This window comes from Dreissena polymorpha, chromosome 7 (genome assembly GCF_020536995.1).
Source record: "Dreissena polymorpha isolate Duluth1 chromosome 7, UMN_Dpol_1.0, whole genome shotgun sequence".
Classification (NCBI taxonomy): Eukaryota; Metazoa; Mollusca; class Bivalvia; order Myida; family Dreissenidae; genus Dreissena; species Dreissena polymorpha.
The window spans coordinates 57,122,570-57,141,597 of record NC_068361.1 but is presented as its reverse complement, the minus strand read 5'-3'; the positions used below and the strand labels follow the sequence as shown (position 1 = coordinate 57,141,597).

At 36.0% G+C, this 19,028-nt stretch overlaps 1 protein-coding gene across 6 annotated transcripts in view; it reads left to right on the top strand.

Annotated features, from left to right (window-relative positions):
- The window catches only part of LOC127839454 (zinc transporter ZIP4-like), a 71,083-nt gene extending 52,350 nt beyond the window's left edge, over window positions 1-18,733 (top strand). For 2 of the 6 annotated variants that reach the window (XM_052367829.1, XM_052367832.1), the window contains exons 2-14: window positions 3,559-3,656; window positions 5,522-5,636; window positions 6,049-6,153; window positions 6,478-6,680; window positions 7,590-7,764; window positions 8,276-8,445; window positions 9,254-9,341; window positions 11,418-11,476; window positions 12,025-12,114; window positions 13,244-13,328; window positions 15,687-15,839; window positions 16,503-16,690; window positions 17,326-18,733. In XM_052367829.1, coding sequence (XP_052223789.1) covers window positions 3,559-3,656; window positions 5,522-5,636; window positions 6,049-6,153; window positions 6,478-6,680; window positions 7,590-7,764; window positions 8,276-8,445; window positions 9,254-9,341; window positions 11,418-11,476; window positions 12,025-12,114; window positions 13,244-13,328; window positions 15,687-15,839; window positions 16,503-16,690; window positions 17,326-17,454 — 1,658 coding nt within the window. In that variant the 3' untranslated portion in view covers window positions 17,455-18,733. The remainder of the gene's footprint in view (window positions 1-3,558; window positions 3,657-5,521; window positions 5,637-6,048; window positions 6,154-6,477; window positions 6,681-7,589; window positions 7,765-8,275; window positions 8,446-9,253; window positions 9,342-11,417; window positions 11,477-12,024; window positions 12,115-13,243; window positions 13,329-15,686; window positions 15,840-16,502; window positions 16,691-17,325) is intronic. The other 4 variants (XM_052367828.1, XM_052367830.1, XM_052367831.1 and 1 more) reach the window with 4 other exon arrangements.
- Window positions 18,734-19,028: the final 295 nt, after the last annotated feature.

Sequence of the window (19,028 nt, the reverse complement as noted above, 5' to 3'; positions counted from 1 at the left end):
GATATTTGAGCGTACCACCGCGCTTACTATTTTTATGCCGGTGAAATAAATGTGAAAATAAAGAACGCACATTACATTCCCGACTGTGTCATAGCTTCTAAATACAACGTATACGGGGCGATGTGAAATAAGATTGTAGAATTGTGATGCATGAATGCACAAATATAAAAAACGTATTTAGACGCAGAATAACATTCTTTTAAACAGGATGTGGTTTTGCGGAATAATCTTATTTGCTTGCGTGGTTTTAAACCCATTTCAGTGTAGTTTCGATAGCATTGTGGTTCTCAATCGATAACCCCAAAATTAAGAAACCGGATACGCCCATTTTAACGCAGGTTGTATGTTAATAAATGAAACAGGAAGAATAAATAATGTCTAGATACCACGCTTGATTAACTACTGCGAGCCTGTACATTCTTCCGCAACTAGTAGAGTGTATACTTGATTCACTAAAGGCGCACGCCCGCCTAACCGTCCGCCCTTCCGTCCGTTCGTATGTCTGCACGTAGACCTAATGTTTACGACGATTTGCGTATACATTTATCAATATTTTTTTTCAATCGGACGAGTATGTGTTTTTAGCTCACCTGAGCACAATGTGCTCATGGTGAACTTTTGTGATCGCCTTTTGTCCGTCGTGCGTCGTCAAGGGGCCGGGCATTTTTCTTTATGTGGCTATTGTAGGGCTTTAGTGAAACCTTGTTAACACTCTAGAGGCCAAATATATTGTCCGATGTTCATGAAATTTGGTCAGAAGATTGGTCTCAATGATATCTTGGATGAGTTTGAAATAGTTGCGTTTGCTTGAAACACATGACGGCCAAGAGGCGGGGCATTTTTCCTTATATGGCTATACATATGTATATTGCTATAGTAAAATTTTGTTAACACTATAGGGGCCACATTTATAGTCCGATCTTCATTAAATTTGGTTAGAAGATTCATCCCAACAATATCTTGGAAGAGTTAAAATATGATGCCGCTTGGTTGAAAAATGTGGCCGCCAGGGGGCGGGGCATTTTTCCTTATATGGCTATAGTAAAACCTTGTTAACACTCTAGAGGCTACATTTATTTTCCGAATTTCATGAAACTTGGTCAGAAGATTTGTCCCAATTATATCTTGGATGAGTTCGAAAATGGTTTCGGTTGTTTTTAAAACATGGCCACCAGGAGGCGGGGCATTTATCCTAATATGGCCATAATTGATTTAGTAAAACCTTATTAACACTCTAGAGGCCACATTTATTGTCCGATCATCATGAAACTGGGTTAGACGATTTGTCCCAATGATATATTGGATGAGTTTGAAAATGGTTCCGGTTGGTGGAAAAACATGGCCGCCAAGGGGGCATGGCATTTTTCCTTATATAGCTATAGTAAAACCTTGTTAACACTAGAAGCCATAATTATTGTCCGATCATCATGAAACATTGTCAGAAGATTTTTCCCAATGATATCTTGGACAAGTTTGAAACTGGTTCCAGTATCTTGAAAAATATGGCCACCAGGTGGCTGGGCATTTTTCCTTCTATGGCTTCATGAATCGTCATGAAACTTTGTCAGAATATTTGTTTAAATGATATCTTGGATGTGTATGAAAATGGTTCGTGTCTGTAGAAAAACGTGGCTGCCAGGGTGTTCACTAGTCATGAAAGTTGGTAAGAACATTTTGTTCTTATGACATCTTGGACTGCATAGAACAGGTCAGTTTCTTTGAATCTCAGGATAGCGACTGAGGGCTTTTCGGGCACTCTTGTTTTAATATAGTTGTGCTTGTGCAAGTTGTTTAATCCGGTTTAAAAAAATGTTAAAGTAAATCCCCTTTTTACTTTAGAGTGTCTGCAATCGTGAATACACCTCGCTTCATCTTACTACAGGGTATTCGACACTTCTGCGGCATGCTCCAGTTAGAAGGCTATTATTACCTTCTCAAAAATGTTTCATTATTTTTTAATCTCTTTAGTTATTGTTGAAGCTCTCTAGTTATTGCTGAAGCTCTCTAATACTGTTAAAGCTCTGTAGTTATTGCTGAAACTCTCTAGTTATTTCTGAAGCTCTCTTGTTATTGTTGAAGCTCTCTAGTTAATGCTGAAGTTCACTATTATTGTTTAAGCTCCCTAGTTATTGTAGAAGCACTCTTGTTATTGCTGAAGCTCTCTAGTTATTGTTGAAGCTCTCTATTTATTATTGAAGCTCTCTTGTTATTGTTGAAGCTCTCTAGTTATTGTTGAAGCTCTCTAGTTATTGTTGAAGCTCTCTAGTTATTTTTGAAGCTCTCTGGTTATTGTTGAAGCTCTAGTTATTGTTGAAGCTCTCTAGTTATTGTTGAAGCTCTCTAGTTATTGCTGAAGCTCTCGTGTTATTGTTGAAGCTCTCTAGTTATTGTTGAAGCTCTCTAGTTATTGTTGAAGCTTTTTAGTTATTTCTGAAGCTCTCTATTTATTGTTGAAGCTCTCCAGTTATTGTTGAAGCTCTGTTGTTATTGTTGAAGCTCTCTAGTTATTGTTGAAGCTCTGTAGTTATTGTTGAAGCTCTATAGTTATTGTTGAAGCTCTCTAGTTATTGTTGAAGCTCTCTAGTTATTGTTGAAGCTCTGTAGTTATTGTTGAAGCTCTCTAGTTATTGTTGTAGCTCTCTGGTTATTGTTGAAGCTCTGTAGTTATTGTTGAAGCTCTCTAGTTATTGTTGAAGCTCTCTAGTTATTGTTGAAGCTCTGTAGTTATTGTTGAAGCTCTCTAGTTATTGTTGAAGCACTGTAATTATTGTTGAGAAGCTCTACAGTTATTGTTGAAGCTCTCTAGTTATTGTTGAAGCTCTCTAGTTATTGTTAAAGCTCTGTAGTTATTGTTGAAGCTCTGTAGTTTTTGTTGAAGCTCTCTAGTTATTGTTGTAGCTCTCTAGTTATTGTTGAAGCTCTCTAGTTATTTTTGAAGCTATCTAGTTATTGTTGAAGCTCTCTAGTTTTGTTTGGGCATCTTTTTCGAGTTGTCAGTTCAACCCATTTATGCCTAGTGGTCTCTCCCATCCTTCTTAATTGGATCAATTTATTTCCAAAATTGGGGATGTCTAGTATACTTATTTCTATATTTAGAATGTTATTTACGGAAATTTCTTTACGCAAACAGCGCAGACCCTGATCATGCGGCGTCTTATCTAGGTCTACGCTGTTTGCCAAGGCCTTTTTTCTAGACGCTAGGCATAAATGGGTTAATCTCTGCTACGAAGTTTTTGCTCATATCTCACTTCAAATCCCCTCTATTTAACGTTGTTGTTTTTTTTCTAATCCCCTCTCAGTTATCTCTCTTGTTTACGTGTTTTTTTTTCCGAATCCTCACTCAGTTATCGCTCTTTCTTTTACGTCTTTCTTGATGATGGATTAATCGTCATTTTTACGTCTTCCAACTTGCTTTTTGCTGACATATTCATGATATCAAAAGGAAAGCGAAGTGTAGCTTCAAATAATAGAAACTATCTTCTTAAGAAATTTAGCTATTATAATGTACCAAGCAACGGACTTACTTTATTAAGTTTATGGATTACTTTTTCATTTCAGACGAAGACACGCACGGGGATGAACATGCCCACGAACATGCTGACAAACATGCAGGCGAACATGCAGACGAACACGATGTAGAGCTTTTTAAAGAAATGGTAATTAAAAAAGCCAACTTAATAATTTTTATATGTGTACATTTTTGTTCGCTTTTATTGAAAAATGAGCTTCATTATTTGTATATAATGTTGCCGTTGTTTTCCGATAGAGCTTTTAGATTGCCATTTGTTTCTTATTATTATTGGAAAGGACCTTTCTAAAAAGCATGAATAAGTTTTGGATTAAAACATGACGACGCGGAATACTGGGCATATATTAGGATATAGACTATATTCACGTGTTTATTTCAGCTAACGGCCATATTCAATTTACAGTGTAAAAATAAGGAAAGTATCATTTAATGTTCATCAGTTTTAAAATGCCGCGACTGCGATGTTGCGATCGCAATGCAGTTGATTACATTTTTATGAATATATTACGGAATGCCATCGTGGTTACGCATTAAAATCCAGAGGGCGACAATGCGATAGTACGATGGCGACAATGCGATAGTACGATGGCTACACTGCGATAGTACGATGGCGATAACGCGATAGTACGATAGCGATAAAGCGATGATACGATGGCAATAAATAATGCAATAGTGCGATAAAACTATGACGACAGTGCAAAAATACGATGGCGACAGTGCGATAGTACGATGGTAACAATGCGATGATGCGACGTCGACAGTACGATATGACTATCGCATTGTTGCCATCGTACTATCGCGTTGTCGCCATCGTACTATCGCAATGTCGCCGTCGTACTATCACGATATCGCATTGTCGCCATCGTACTATCGCATTGTCGCCATTGTACTATCGCATTTTTTGCCATCGTACTATCGCACTATCGCATTGTCGCCTTCTGGATTTGAATGTGTAACCACGATGGCACTAACGGTATTCCGTAATTTATATACATATTTCAATTGCCTTTAGAGTTTGTATCCGGTTTAGATATTATGGACAAGCCTTAGATGTTGATAAACCATGATTAAAGAACGACGTTATGTTTCTGTTTACGTTTAACTCGACTATGAAAGGGACTTGTTCACAGTTGACAAAACTAAAAATTAAAAAATGCATAGATTCAGAACAGAATTTAAAAATACCTTATGTATCCGAAGTATATATGTTTATCGATACAACAAGAAGACATTAAGAACATATGATATGTATAGTGCAAACAATATATTTGTGTTTCCAGTTTAAGTGTAGGAAGGCAATGCAGTAAATATGGCGATTAACATATCATCATCATCCTTATTAAACTTGTATTTTCTTAGCATAATTATTGTTTTCAATTTTTCCAAATATTATAGACTTGTTACAGCATGTGATAATTTTTTTTCAAAGTACTTAATATAAAAATATGTTCTTTAAAATCATAATAAGAATTGAATATAAATAATAATAATAATAATAATAATAATAATAATAATAATAATAATAATAATAATAATAATAATAATAATAATAATAATAATAATAATTATTATTAGTATTATTATTATTATTATAATCATTATAATGACATGTGATTCAGAAATATGAAGGCTAGATAAATCCTGAAAATATCGTGACGTTGAACTTACTAATGTTTTAGCGGCCACACTTATCAATATACTATGCAAAGAATACATATAGCATTTTTGCTTTAAATAAGCACAAGTCTCAATAATGGAGAATTGTTGTTATTTTCGATCGGTCGGTCGGTCAGCTGAATTGTTTCATAAGTTTGTATAGGGAACTACTACCGCATTTCTCAACAGATTACACTGAAATGCTATCACCATACAGATGAATTAACAAACAACTTTTTATTTTTGTGAACAATACATTCTTGACTTATATGATATCCCATTCACGTTTGAGAAGTCATAATATCTGCCTATAGTTTGTATGATATACTTCCGCAGTGTCTAGGGGCCGATGTCGTGTATGACAAACTGGAACTTCCTGTCGATGCAGGGGCCAACACCACCGCGCATCTGGGGCACATTGCGACCCTTATCCTGCTAAACATCATTGATGGTATAAACACAGATTATTTTTTGTGTGTATGACATTACAAGATTTTTCTTCAACATTTTCATCAACAATACATACCTTGTCCGGGAAAAGAAGAAAGTGGTAAAAACTCACACATTCAATCACGCGTACAGTACCATCATTAGATATTTTCCGTAACAGTTCTTCAAAACCATGTAATATGTTTCAATGTCATACGTGTTCATAAATGCTAAAATATCAAACGCTTTTTGAAAAAGTCACGCTGTGTTTTACCGAACGATTTGTTTAGCAATAATATAAGAAAAGCATATAGTTATACATTAAGGCAAAGAAATAGATTGAGACAGTCAAGCGGTGAAAAAGTAAGCTATCGTCGAAAACACTCACTTTACTAATTCATCCCCCCCCTTCTTATCCCATTCTGTATTTCAAGGCGCCACCGTTTCCCGGGAGTGTCGAGTGGTTCCCCGTCCGACCTTCTTCATGGAGGCACTTCTAGAAGAACTGGGTGGAGAAAATGATACGGTCGCGAAAACAAGTGATTAGTTTATATTGCCTCTTTTTTGTTGTTCCTGTTGTATTCTGTTTTCGTTTGCGCTCTCAAATTTCCCATGAACAAAATATAATCTTTTAAGAGTTTGTCTTTGGTTGTTACAATGATTTATACAGCTAAATAATTGCATGCGCCCAATTTTTCTGACGCATTTATAAAAGCATTACATGCGCATTTATTTGATAGCTATGGGAATGTAATGATGACATGCGTGAGTGCAACATATAGGCTTTGGGTACACATTTCAAAAGGCGGACATTGGTTTAACGAGAGATGCAACCTCAAATTTTGCTTTCATGTTTTTTTCAGATTTCCAAAAAGTGTTCACCTCTCTGGGAATCGGCGAGAAGGGTGCGAGCGATACCGTGAGCTCAGAGGCGGGTCATGAAGGTCACGGTCATGCGCGAAAACGGCGAGAAGTAGACGAGGGTTTGATGACGTCAAACAACGTGCGAGTCAAGAGGCGAAAACGAGAGGCCGATGATGGTGACTTCTTACATAACCACGAATTGGTAGAGTCAAGTTTTTTGAAAACAAATAAAAAGCTCAGATAATGAATTTCTAACTTCAAAAAACAAACCCTTTTCGGCAACATTAATGCCATTATCTAAACGCACTTTGTTAGTAGATCATTTTTAAGATGTATCATAAGGGATATGGCTACTTGTTACATGTACATACATTATGCTGATTAGAATCTACCTCAGCGTTTTTTGGTTGCACTTTTGTGATCGATCATAACAACAAGGAAGTGACAAAAATAAGATTTCTTATTGATGTTGAATATTTCACAAAACCGATATCGCCATAGAATATGGCTTCTTAAATAAATTGGACAGACAGAGCATTTTGAAATGAAGAACACATAGTAAAACTTTTATCCCTTCACTTAAGAGTTAAACATGTACTAAAGGTTAGGTTCCTGTTTACCTCTGACCAGTTGTAGGTACATAAGAATGTTCGTTTCGGGACATGCTCGCATGGCGGAGTTTCTAGCTAAGTTTGCCTCATTCTTAGGAGTATCTTGCTAATTTGTCTCATTCCGCGGAGTTTCTAGCTACCTTTCATTTTTGCATTATTCCACGTAGCGTCTAGCTTATTTGCCTTTTGGCGTTGTTTTTTCTAGCTACCGTTAGTGCGCCTCATTTCACGAAGTTTCTAGCTTCTGTTCCTCATGCGACAGAGTTTCTTGCTAAGTTTCCTTATTCCACGGAAATTCTAGCTAAATTGCTTCATTTCACAGAGTTCTTAGCTATTTTTCCCAATTTCACTGAGTTTCTATCTAATTTTCCTAATATGACGGAGTGTTTAGCTAATTTGCCTTATTCCGCGGAGTTTCTGTCTAATTTTCATAATATGACGGAGTTTCTAGCTAATTTTTCTCAATGGACGGAGTTTCGAGCTAATGTGCCTGCATTCAGGAATCCGTCTGCTTCACGCCGGACCAGCTGTACGCAACATTCGAAATGGAGGGAACCAGCCTCACATCGGCACAGGTGTCGCTTCTTTGCCCCGCGCTACTGCAGCAGAAGGTGGCCGGAAGCTGCGCTGCGATCGCAGAGAGCGACACTTCCGCTAAACCGTCGGACGCCGAACGTAGGAAATCCGCTTGTGTCAATATTCTTAAATATTTAATGACTACCCAGAGCATTTGTATATTAAGCGTGAGACGTTAAGCACTTCTTGTTACTTTTTATTTAATGTCAAATGTCTGATATTGTGCGTAGCGACATTTTTTTGTATCCTCTGCTGAAACTTTATTTCCTTCTCGCTTGCCAAACGGATAACTCGAAAGGGGGTCCACAATTTATTTTGATTATTTCTATATGTTAGTTTTTATTTTAACGATTAATTCTTTTCAAAATATGAACATTTTCAACAATTTTTGTCAGTAATGAAAATGCGAATCTTTCAAAGCTTATGATTACTTTCTGATAAATCAAGTTAAAGATTCCGTCATTCTCCAATAAACACGGAAATGACTGTAGACTGCAGCCCTCTTTCCCACTCTGGATCAGCAGACGATTTATTGCCTACACTAATGAATATATTTTGCGAAGGTTTACAAATATAGTCGTTGTTTCTCGGTCGCTCCATTTTTTTCCAGGCTACGGGTACGGAACTATAGCCACTCTTATCGTCTGCGCCTGCTCGGCCCTTGGGGCGCTGTTCGTGAAGCTGGCGTCAAAGAGAGCGTTCTCCATCTTAATGGCGCTGTTTATAGGTTTGGCGATAGGTACGCTGTACGCGGACGCCTTTCTGCATTTAATTCCCACGGTAGGTGCACAGATATAATTATTTCGACCGTAGATCTAATTAATTTAAGAAAAAAATCAAAGCGCTGATGGCGACATTATCCATAAGCAACCATAATAAGACACAGCCGGAATTAAGGTAATTTAGTGCAAATGACAACTCATGTAGAACTGACGCATTTAAAAATATTTCTCCTGACTTGAATGGATTTTTCTTGCTTATAGTTCTTTTTTATATTGGGTTGATCCTTGACCCTGATGCAATTAGGCGGCATTGTACCGGACAAATCGCCAATCTTATTTTCAAATTTTTATATATAAACCCGATCAAATAATGGAACGTGTATTGATATGATATATTCATATCTGATCTGATTTTAAAACCTATCTAACGTTAATCATGAGCTGGCTGCATATTTTTTCCCGGCCATCCTGAAATATACTTTATTCTATCTTATAAAATGAATTGAATCGTGAATCGATCGGTTTCAATGTTTTCCATTTGACATCGACCCCGATGCGCTAGGAGCACACAGACAATCATGCATTCATTCAATTTACTGAATTAACTGTACAATGTTAGTAAGATAATTCTGACTTATTATTAAACTCATGTCGCTGATCTTAGAACTTGACCCAATAAGGGTCCTATAATGCACACAACAACTATGGATTCATGTCATTCAATGGCATTCCTTTTAAACATCAAAGTAGAAGCTATAACTAACCTCTGGCTTGTCATCAAAACAGTTCGTTGTTGTTAGCAAGATCTGACCGCTGACGGGTTGTCAAGCGTATGTTGTTTACCTTTGACGACCTTAACTCCGCAGGCGCTCGGGGTTCACGGTGAACATGAAGATGGCGGGTCGGGGATCACCGTCGAGCCGTATGTCTGGTTTGCGCTGGTCTCCTGCGTGGGTAAGTCTTCGTCGCCTATTTTGTCTTCATCACTATCAACTTAAAGGGAGATTATACGATTTTTACATGTGTTCAATTGTAATATATTGATAAAAAATATGTTACAATAACACAAATAGGCAAGAAAAATTATACATTGAAGACGAATGTCATAAAATGCAGAAAAAACAAATTAGCGCCGCGAGCCGAATGCGACAAAGATATTTCGTACATATATTCCTTCAATAACCGAAACATTCGTCTTTTTATTAGGATCGGAGTTAGTGTTCGTGTGTCGTATGAATAGAAATCGTTGCAAGAAATTACAATGATCCGTAAAACTTAATTTAGAATCACATCGTACATGCATGATATACATAACGAATTCGACTGTACAGACATTTTCGATTTCAAAATTAAATATCTGGCGTATTTCGCATTTTTCGACACATGTTCTTCTTAACTCTATTTTAATTTATATTGAAATATATGTATAATAAGTTGTTTACATATTTATATAAATTCATAAATATTTGACAAAATCGTATTATCTCCCTTTAATCACAGACTAGGATAATGGCATTTATTATTTTCGTAATCATTGTAATAACATTGATATATCCGGTGTATCGTAAATCCCATAATTATCGTTTGAATATTCGTCATCATTATTATCATCATCAGTCGTTAAGTCAGCATGTTAGTCTTCATCATAATCATCGACATGATTCTTTATTTTACATTGTCATTAAAACAAAAAGCAATTGTTATTGCTTAAGATGAAATTACAAATCATAATACCATTATAAAGGTAGACTAATCGAATAATTTAGTTTGCGAAATTATTCATTAAAATAATACGTGTCTCCCGTTTATATTATAACATACTTTGTCATAGTATCGAAGTCATATATAGCTGTCGAAATTATGAACCAATGGTTGAAAAAGACATCGTCTGTTGAGCACATATTATGCTAGTGCTACTTCTGACAAATAAAAAAAACTGAAATTTGAGCACACAATTCCTATAATTGACAAAGTAACGAGTATTTTATGTTCTTGACACCAACACCAATTTGGGCCAATTTGTAAAACATGGCATTTGAATTCAATGAGAGACAGTACAAGTACTGCTGATGGGTTCGTTTTCATAATAACTCAATAATTCGTGTCTATAATGGGTCAACATATAGCTCCTAGCTATATGGACTATATTTGTTTGTAATAATTGTAATAATGTATTATAATGATTGTTTATGATATCATGTTGGCATTTTCTAAACAGTCCACAAAACTTGAAACCAAGCCAGAGTGTAATTATTAGCATGTCTATCCGTTGTATCGGCCCTCTTAATGAAAACGTTGGAATTTTGGAAGTGAACGAATACAAAAACACGCATGTGTTATATGTCAATATATAGTTCAAGTGTATTCTAGGACATAACAACGAAAACTGCACTTAAATCGGTAATGTTTTGACAAAATAATTGATAGACTAAGCTCCCTTTAGTAATCTGTTTCCTGTACCGACCCTCTCATAGTATCGGCCCTTTTGATTGGTTGTTAAGATTTGTTACTATGCGCACGTGCTTGTTTTACAAATAGTAACTGAATGGAAAAACGAAACTCTTGCTCATTTTGTTTTTAAAATAGTTTTATACTTTATTGAAAAATAAGCGGCATATAACACATTTAATAATGCTACTACTTATCCATAAACTAAGTACTTACGTGTGTGTTACGTAATTTAAAAATCGCAGCATCACCCTGGAATAAACATGACCTACTTTCCAATGAACACCGGAAATCATGAGAATGATCGTCGTAATAGTCATGGATTACCATCAAATAAATTACAACTTCTAAAATTTGAAAAAAAAATCATTAATAAAGGGCCGATACGATGAGGAGGACCGATACTATGAAAGTAAGGGATAAAGCTTAAACTCTCGATCGAGCTACTGTGCAGTAAAATGCTCAGGTTATATAATATAAAGTATTATCAAATCATTCACCCCATAGAATGAAATAAACAGATTACCAATCCACTTCGTTTGCATATGCTCGAGTTGATATACATTGCACATATTTTTGCAGGCGTCTATGTTTTCTACCTATTCGAGAAGTTGTGGTCAATGCTGGGACCAAACTCTGCGGTAACGTGTTAATTTATTTTCAATTCCATCACAATACTTATTGATGTTTCAGGTAGAAAAGCATGATTATTTTGGTAACAATACAACGTGCATAGAGTAAAATATATGCCAGTCCTCTTAATTTTAATCGCAATAAAAGTCTCAGATTATGTAAAAACTGAGTCTGATATAAATATTCGCATTCTTCATATAATTAGTCAATAACCAAGGGTTTTCTCTCATAGTGCTATACTGTATTATGATTGTCTTCTTTTGATGAAAATTCCATACGGATATGTTTTACACGAATGTATAATATTTTATCTGAGTTGACTCTTTGTTATTATTCTTTACCTTGTTTATCCACGTTGAAGACATATCAGACCTGAGATATTTTCATGTGAACGCGTGTGTTTTGTCTAGTAAAATTTGCTTTATGTCCACTGTTTAGCCATTGGCTCCTTGCAAGAAAATAACGCTACACATTGTATAAGGAGATTTCTCTTATGCTGTTGTAGATGAAGTTCTACTTTATGATTATTGTTTCATTAAGTTGTCGCCTTTTGCAGCGGGTGCATTCACATGGCCACAGCCACAGCAATACTGCCTTCATTACCGACAACCACGAGATCGAGATTTCACCGAATGACACAATGCATGTAAGAAGGATAAGCCTAGTTAACTTACTTGTCTTCAATGATTTTATTGCAACTGTGATGTGATATAAATAACTCTCGGCCAAGTGTAAGGCTTGCAGCTCCTTAAACCCAGATAAACCCCGGCATTTTTTTACATGGGCCGCTAAAAGGCGATGATCCTAGTTTTATTCATTTGGATGTGTGCTGTTGATGAATCTTTTTGTAATTAGTGCCTATGTGCTCACAACAATATTTGGCAAATAATACTATTACTATAGTACCACGTGCTTTACTTAGGCGTCTCTTCTTTTGGCGCAGCTAAGTTGCACTTTGTTTATATATTCATAAATTTATACCTACACATATTTCTACGAATCGTTATGGTCACTTTCGTTTTATGGAAAGATCTCGAGTTATTTTCTTGATAGACTCTCCGGTACTTTAACCAGGTGTATACCAATATACTGTTTAAATAGTTCACTTAGAAAAGCGCCAGTCAGCTTTCAGTCCATCTAGGGAACAAATCTGATGATTTTTTTGCGATTCCCGCTCCTCTTAAAGTAGTAGTAGTGACTACTCTCAAGCAGTATTCAAGTTTTGTTTTTTTACGTGCATTAGTAGCAGCTTGACAGGGGTGGGGTATGCGCTTAAAGAGACTGACTGTGTTTATTGAGGTTATTTGTAACTGAGTTGTCATAATGTGCTAAACGGTCAGGTTTCAAAACAAGATTTCACCAATAGGTTTGACACTTAATTAATTATTATAGATACAACCGCCTAAGGGAAATAAAAGTAGCGTAATTGTGATAATGCTTAACCGTACATTTGCGCAAATTCTTCATGTTTTTAGAGAACACGATATGAGAAAATCCAATTTGTTGAAGATCACGTAGGTAAACAACCGATTTGTGAAAGGTTTTATCCATTTACTATTTTATTCCACGAAGCACGACGTCCAAATTGGCATAATTAGTAAAAGTAAATAGCAAATGGACCACAGAGTGAAAATATACACACTGCTCTTGCAAAAAAATAACTAAAAAGGTCGCATTTTCCTCAGTCAGTTACACATTACACCATTTAAAGACAATCAGCCAATTAAAACGTACGCCCTCCCCTGTCTAAGGCCCTGTTAAATTCCTCATTTAAGATGACGAATGACAGGGCTAATGGAACACCGACGTCTAATGGTAAAAAGATGGACGACGACGCGGAGTCCGACAAGTCAAAGAAAGGTGCGTCATAAACATGTTATTCCCTTTTTTAACAACTCGTAACGGCTTTGTTCGTTTAAGTTATTCACAACTGTGATGTAAACGACAACTTGCCAATCTTCAGGAATAAGATTTTCTTTTTTTAAAGGAAAATACATAATTTTATTTTTACTTCTTGATTTCCGGCTTCTGATTTACATGTTTAAAATGCAACTAATTGTGATGGTTTCTTGCCATTTATTTCACTGTTTATATTTGTTTGTTTTGTACGAAAAAGATATGTTTGGTAAGTTGTTTTATCTCTAATACATAGCAATAGCTTAGAAGATATAGCTGGCTAGATCGATGTACATGTATGCACCTTAGTGAAAGATCCTACTTTGCAGTAGTTATCGCTTTGTAGATCTAAACAACACCTGTTTTTGTTTGCGTGTTTTTCTTTATTTCAAGATTTCACTCCTCAAGTGTTCATACACTAAGATATTGTTCGCGGAAAAATTAAATTATTTCTAAACAAATATGCTTTCTTAAATTTGTATAAAAACTCATATTTGTATGTGACTAGCTTAATGCTACATCTACATATAACACGAAAAGAACTGTTTGTTTGTATCTATGTGCAGTAAAAAATACGGGGACTTTTCGTAAAGCTTCTACCTTCGCTTTCGGATTGTGTAGTGGTTGCCATGTCTTTGCCTTTTGTGAAGTTGTCTTTTCTCGCAAAACCCAGAATAACAGGTCTGGAAGCTGGACTTGATTTTCGTTATATTTCATCAGATCTTTTCCTATAATGCATAACAGCTTTAATATACAAATACTTATTGTATTTATTTATATATTTGGATTTTGTGGGTTTTTGATTGAGGTGTGCTGTATTTTGGGATGTTTGTCTTTATTTATAAATAAACTCTTGTCTTGAATGTTTTTGTCTTATCTTGATTTGTATGATCTATTTTTTCTTGTCTCATTTCTCGGATGACAAAATCAAAATTAGCAAATATTAAATCAAAACTAAAAGATTTAAAGCATAAAAAGTTAATGGCTTATAAAAGCTTAAATATTTTTGGAGTTTGGAAAAATACAATCATGGCAAATGGCAAATGTGTATAAATTGAAAATATATGACAAAATTTGAATCACTCACCAAAAAGCAAATTTCAACTAATAGTGAAGTTTTGTCTAAAAATAGTTTATCGTTCACCTGAAACAAATGTGTTTCCATATGTATTGCTCTATAAATGGCATTACTTTTAATATTTCATTATTCCTATACGTGAATAGATGATTTCTGTTATTCCTATGGTTCAGTTTATCTACATCTGGTTGTTCGTGGATTGTTTATTTTCATTGACTTATCCGAGACGTATTTCCTATAAATTTACAATTTGGTTTATGGATATTGTAAAACAGTTTTATTTATATCTTTTTCGTAGAAAAATGTATAATCACATCACATATTTGATTTGCCAAGTTTTTGTAATTTTCCTCTGTAATAATTACGTATATTGGCATAATAATGTATGAGCCTCAGTATATGAACATTTTGACTGTGTCAAAAGGCCAGAAACTCTTGATGCACACATTTTTTTGCCATTTCAATTTGACAAGTTATTGAAGAAAACAATATTTTTATGTTTTTATTATATGTCTCCACATACAGCTTTTATGACGGGGTTGCCTAGGATAGTCCTTTCTCGACCAGCCTCGCACATATATTAAAATATATCAGCCTCGCTCTCCCACACTCCTTTGCACGTTACTCTGGCTTGGCGGTTAGGGTGGTGGTCGGTAAAGGTATTCACAACTTCGCGGATATGAATACATCATATGGGCACATCATTCACGATCATCTTCCGTCTGTGAATGCTAATTTCTTAAGAGATTAAAAATAGCATCATCTTGCACTATTGCATGCCTCCATGGCTTGGCGATGACTATACTGACACCATACACAACCTCGCGGATGTCCCCTTCAAGAGCAGCCTTACCTTGTGACTTCCGAAACTGTGCATGTCTCTTCCTCGGCACGATTGCATGTATTCCCAGTATAGTGATGATGGTGGTGGTGGTTGGTACCGCAATTGGGTGCCTCCGTAAAATACATCTTTGGCATGGGAAAGCCTAAATAACTAATATCTTAATACCAAAAGCATCATTATCTCTAACTATTGCGCTCACCACTTGCGTGGCGGTGATGATAAGATTAGGAGACGCCAGACACAACATCGCGGACGGGCTTTCCATGCGGTTCACAATCACAACCACCTTCAGGGCTGTCTTACCTGTTGATATTCTTACTGTGTTTATGACCAGCCTTACTCTGGGGTAGAAAAAAACGTTTTACAACCTTATATCCTGTCTTCCCCTTCACGATTGCAGGTATTAAAAGTGTAGCGATGATGGTGGTGTTGGGTGACGCCATTCACAACTTCGCGGACGGGCTCGCCATGGGTGCCTCCTTCTCGAAAAGCCTCACCCTCGGACTCTCGACCACTGTGGCGATCTTCTGTCACGAGTTACCCCACGAACTTGGTACGTACATGCGAATACCCGGTAAAAGTATATCGAGAGACATCTCCACTTTAGTACCTCACCCTACGTATAGGTTACGTGGATAACATGGACTTAGGCATTTATAGACGTCGCGCTCTGAGGTCACATGGGTCTTTTTATGCACGGCTTTAATCACCAAGTAAATAGGATCTAGTTTAAGTATCGTGAGAAAGTTGTTTTATGAACATTCAACTAGAAGCCTCTTTATTGTTGCTGCTAGACCCCAATTACTATGATTGAACATGATCTTATAACAGTAACATTTCGCGTCTAATTTTCTTGTCAATTTTACGATATTGGTTCCCATATATTGCAAAATCTTAAACAAATAATCAGTTGGTGTCTAATTTCCATTAGCCCGAAAGTTTGCCATATTGGGGACTAACCCCAAACATATTTATAATACAATTCCCCGGCTACATTTTAAAGAGATTTCGCGATAATTGTTCCCCATTATCACATCAGTAACCATTTGGATTTTTTTAAATTAGATTTCGCGGTACAAGTTCTCAAATCCAAAACCGACAAAAACATTAAGCATTATTAGAATACGAAATGCCTGTTTCTAAATAAAAGAATAGTGCGCAATATTGATTGCAATTACCAATCTGAGTGACCATTTTGCGTCTCTATTTTCTTCAGGCGATTTTGCGATCCTTCTCACATCGGGCCTCCCGTTCTGTCGCGCCCTGCTACTGAATGTCGTGTCCTCTCTGACGGCGCTGATCGGTCTCTGGATCGGCCTTGCGATCTCCTCCAATGAAACCGCCCAGCAGTGGATCTTGGCCATCACTGCTGGCATGTTCCTCTACATAGCACTCGTCGATATGGTAGGAAGAACTGACTTTTCGACTTTAAGTTTATTTCAATATAGCTCTTGACCTGCAACCTTTTATGTGATTTTGAGTGGCAATACAACTTAAGCAGTGTCACGAAATTGACTTAACTCTGCGCAGAATTGTAACGGACTAAATAGCCATGTCAATGGGTAATTTTTAAGTCACATAACGTAGAAATAATTTGGTGCTGAATAACCCTGGGTCAGGTATGTAGATGTTTTAGAATAAACTCACGAGTACGAAGAACTAGTGATTTTATAACACTCATCTATACTCCTGAATGATGGTTGTTAAACCGTATATTATCATAGAAATTATACAATTTTGGCTCGGATAAAATCTTTGTTTCCTTATTCTATAATTTTAAATGTTTCAGCTCCGCCAATAATTTCTCCAGAATAACCCACATTTGATTTTCTTCTTTGCTCATAGGAAACAAGCGGGATATTAGAATTAAGGTTTCAATTAAAAGACTTGAGGAATGTGGAGGAAAGAGCGACATTCATACAAATCGACCGAGTGTCTCGAATATACCAACGCCCTCATGCTAAAATTCGCTTGCGGGGTATAAAGTAATGTAAATATATAACAATAATAATAATCTATTTTCTCGTTTTTATTTTCAGCTCCCAGTAATAATGGGCCCCACCCAGAACACGACAAGGGACTTCATGTTAAACAACGTGGGGATTTTAATAGGGGTCATATCCATGCTGCTCCTTGCTATTTTCGAGGAGAAAATAAAATTCGAATGACTCCATCACCACGTGTGCAGTCCAGTGTTGTGCCTCCACATGAGTACATGTATAACTAATTGGACTGTCCCAAAATATTGCTGTGTTAATGCCCCACAGTTACTGTTGTATGTATGTAAACACTGTACTAACAATAGTTTTACGACTGAAAAGTCACACATGTTACTTTTTAATTATTTATCATACCAAGAGGGTCAATGGCCTCATGGCGCTTACCAGGTAATCGCAGGAATGTAACTGTTCCAAACAGCTTTATGATGTTTGTTAAAAGTTGTGGCTTTTGATCTCTTTTGTAATCCCGAACCATTTTTAAACTTGGCTTAGATATAATGAAAACACATGTATGCATAAAGTTTTATTATGATTTGGCTACATCTTGTGGCTTCTTATCCTTTAAGTTATGTCTTTGTTTTCAATGCATCAGAACCAGTTTCAACATAAGCGACAATTTCATTACAATAATTGCGTTGAACAAATGCATGTAAATTTTGCACAGAATATGACTTCTGGAATGTTCACAGTGTTTCAATATAGCCATATAGTGGCCACGCCTCCCTGGCGACGATGTTTCTTAACAGACCGAAATCATTTTTGAAATTGGTTCAGATATCATAAGAACAAATATTCTTTAGGACATTTTACATCAATTCGACAAAAAAGATCAAAAAAGATTTAATCTGTAGAGTATTGACAGGGTTTAAATATATAAATTTATGTAAAACGACCCCAATCTCTGCGCGGCAATGTTTTTCAACGGAGCAGAACCATTTTTAACTTGACAGAGATACTGTTTAAAACATTATGACCAAGTTTCATAAAGATTAGACAAAAATTTAAAGAGATCGAGAGAGTAGGTACTCCGCAAAGATTCTTCATAAACATGCATAGAAACTGCCCCTTCCCATTGCGACCATGTTTTTTGTAACGGATTTGACCTATTATCGAACACAACCGAGATGTAATTGCAACAAAAGTTATGAGGTAGAAAAAAAATATTTTAAGAGTGGACACAGGCTTCTTCTATACTTTGACCTATTGACATAATTTTTAACCTTAAGCGACTTATTTTGAATGTTCGCCTGTTATAATATTGACTAATGCTGTGACTACGTTTTCTGCAGATTATGTAATACATTTGGCCTATCTAGTGTTCATAAATTTAATGTTAACGATTATCACAAACGTTCGACACAGCAAAAAACATGCTTAGAGTACTAATGAAATGAGTGTATATTTTAATGATTGTGTCGTAATTTACTGTAATGAAAAGCAAAACAACATGAACGGTAAAATACGTTAAAAAACTTTTACTAATCGTAACTCATATTATATATACGAGTGCATGTTACCAAGCAGACATTATTTAGATAAGCCACAAGTTATTACAATTTGGAACATTGTTTTTAATTGCTTGGTATTTACACATTGTTTGAAATGTTTGCAATTCACGTTTTTTGTTTAATAACTTTTATAAAATAAAGTTGAATCACTTATCTTTCTTTGTGCATGACATGTACATACGTCAACATATCAATGATGCTTTTCCTAGCCGAGGGTGGAGGTGAGCGGGACTA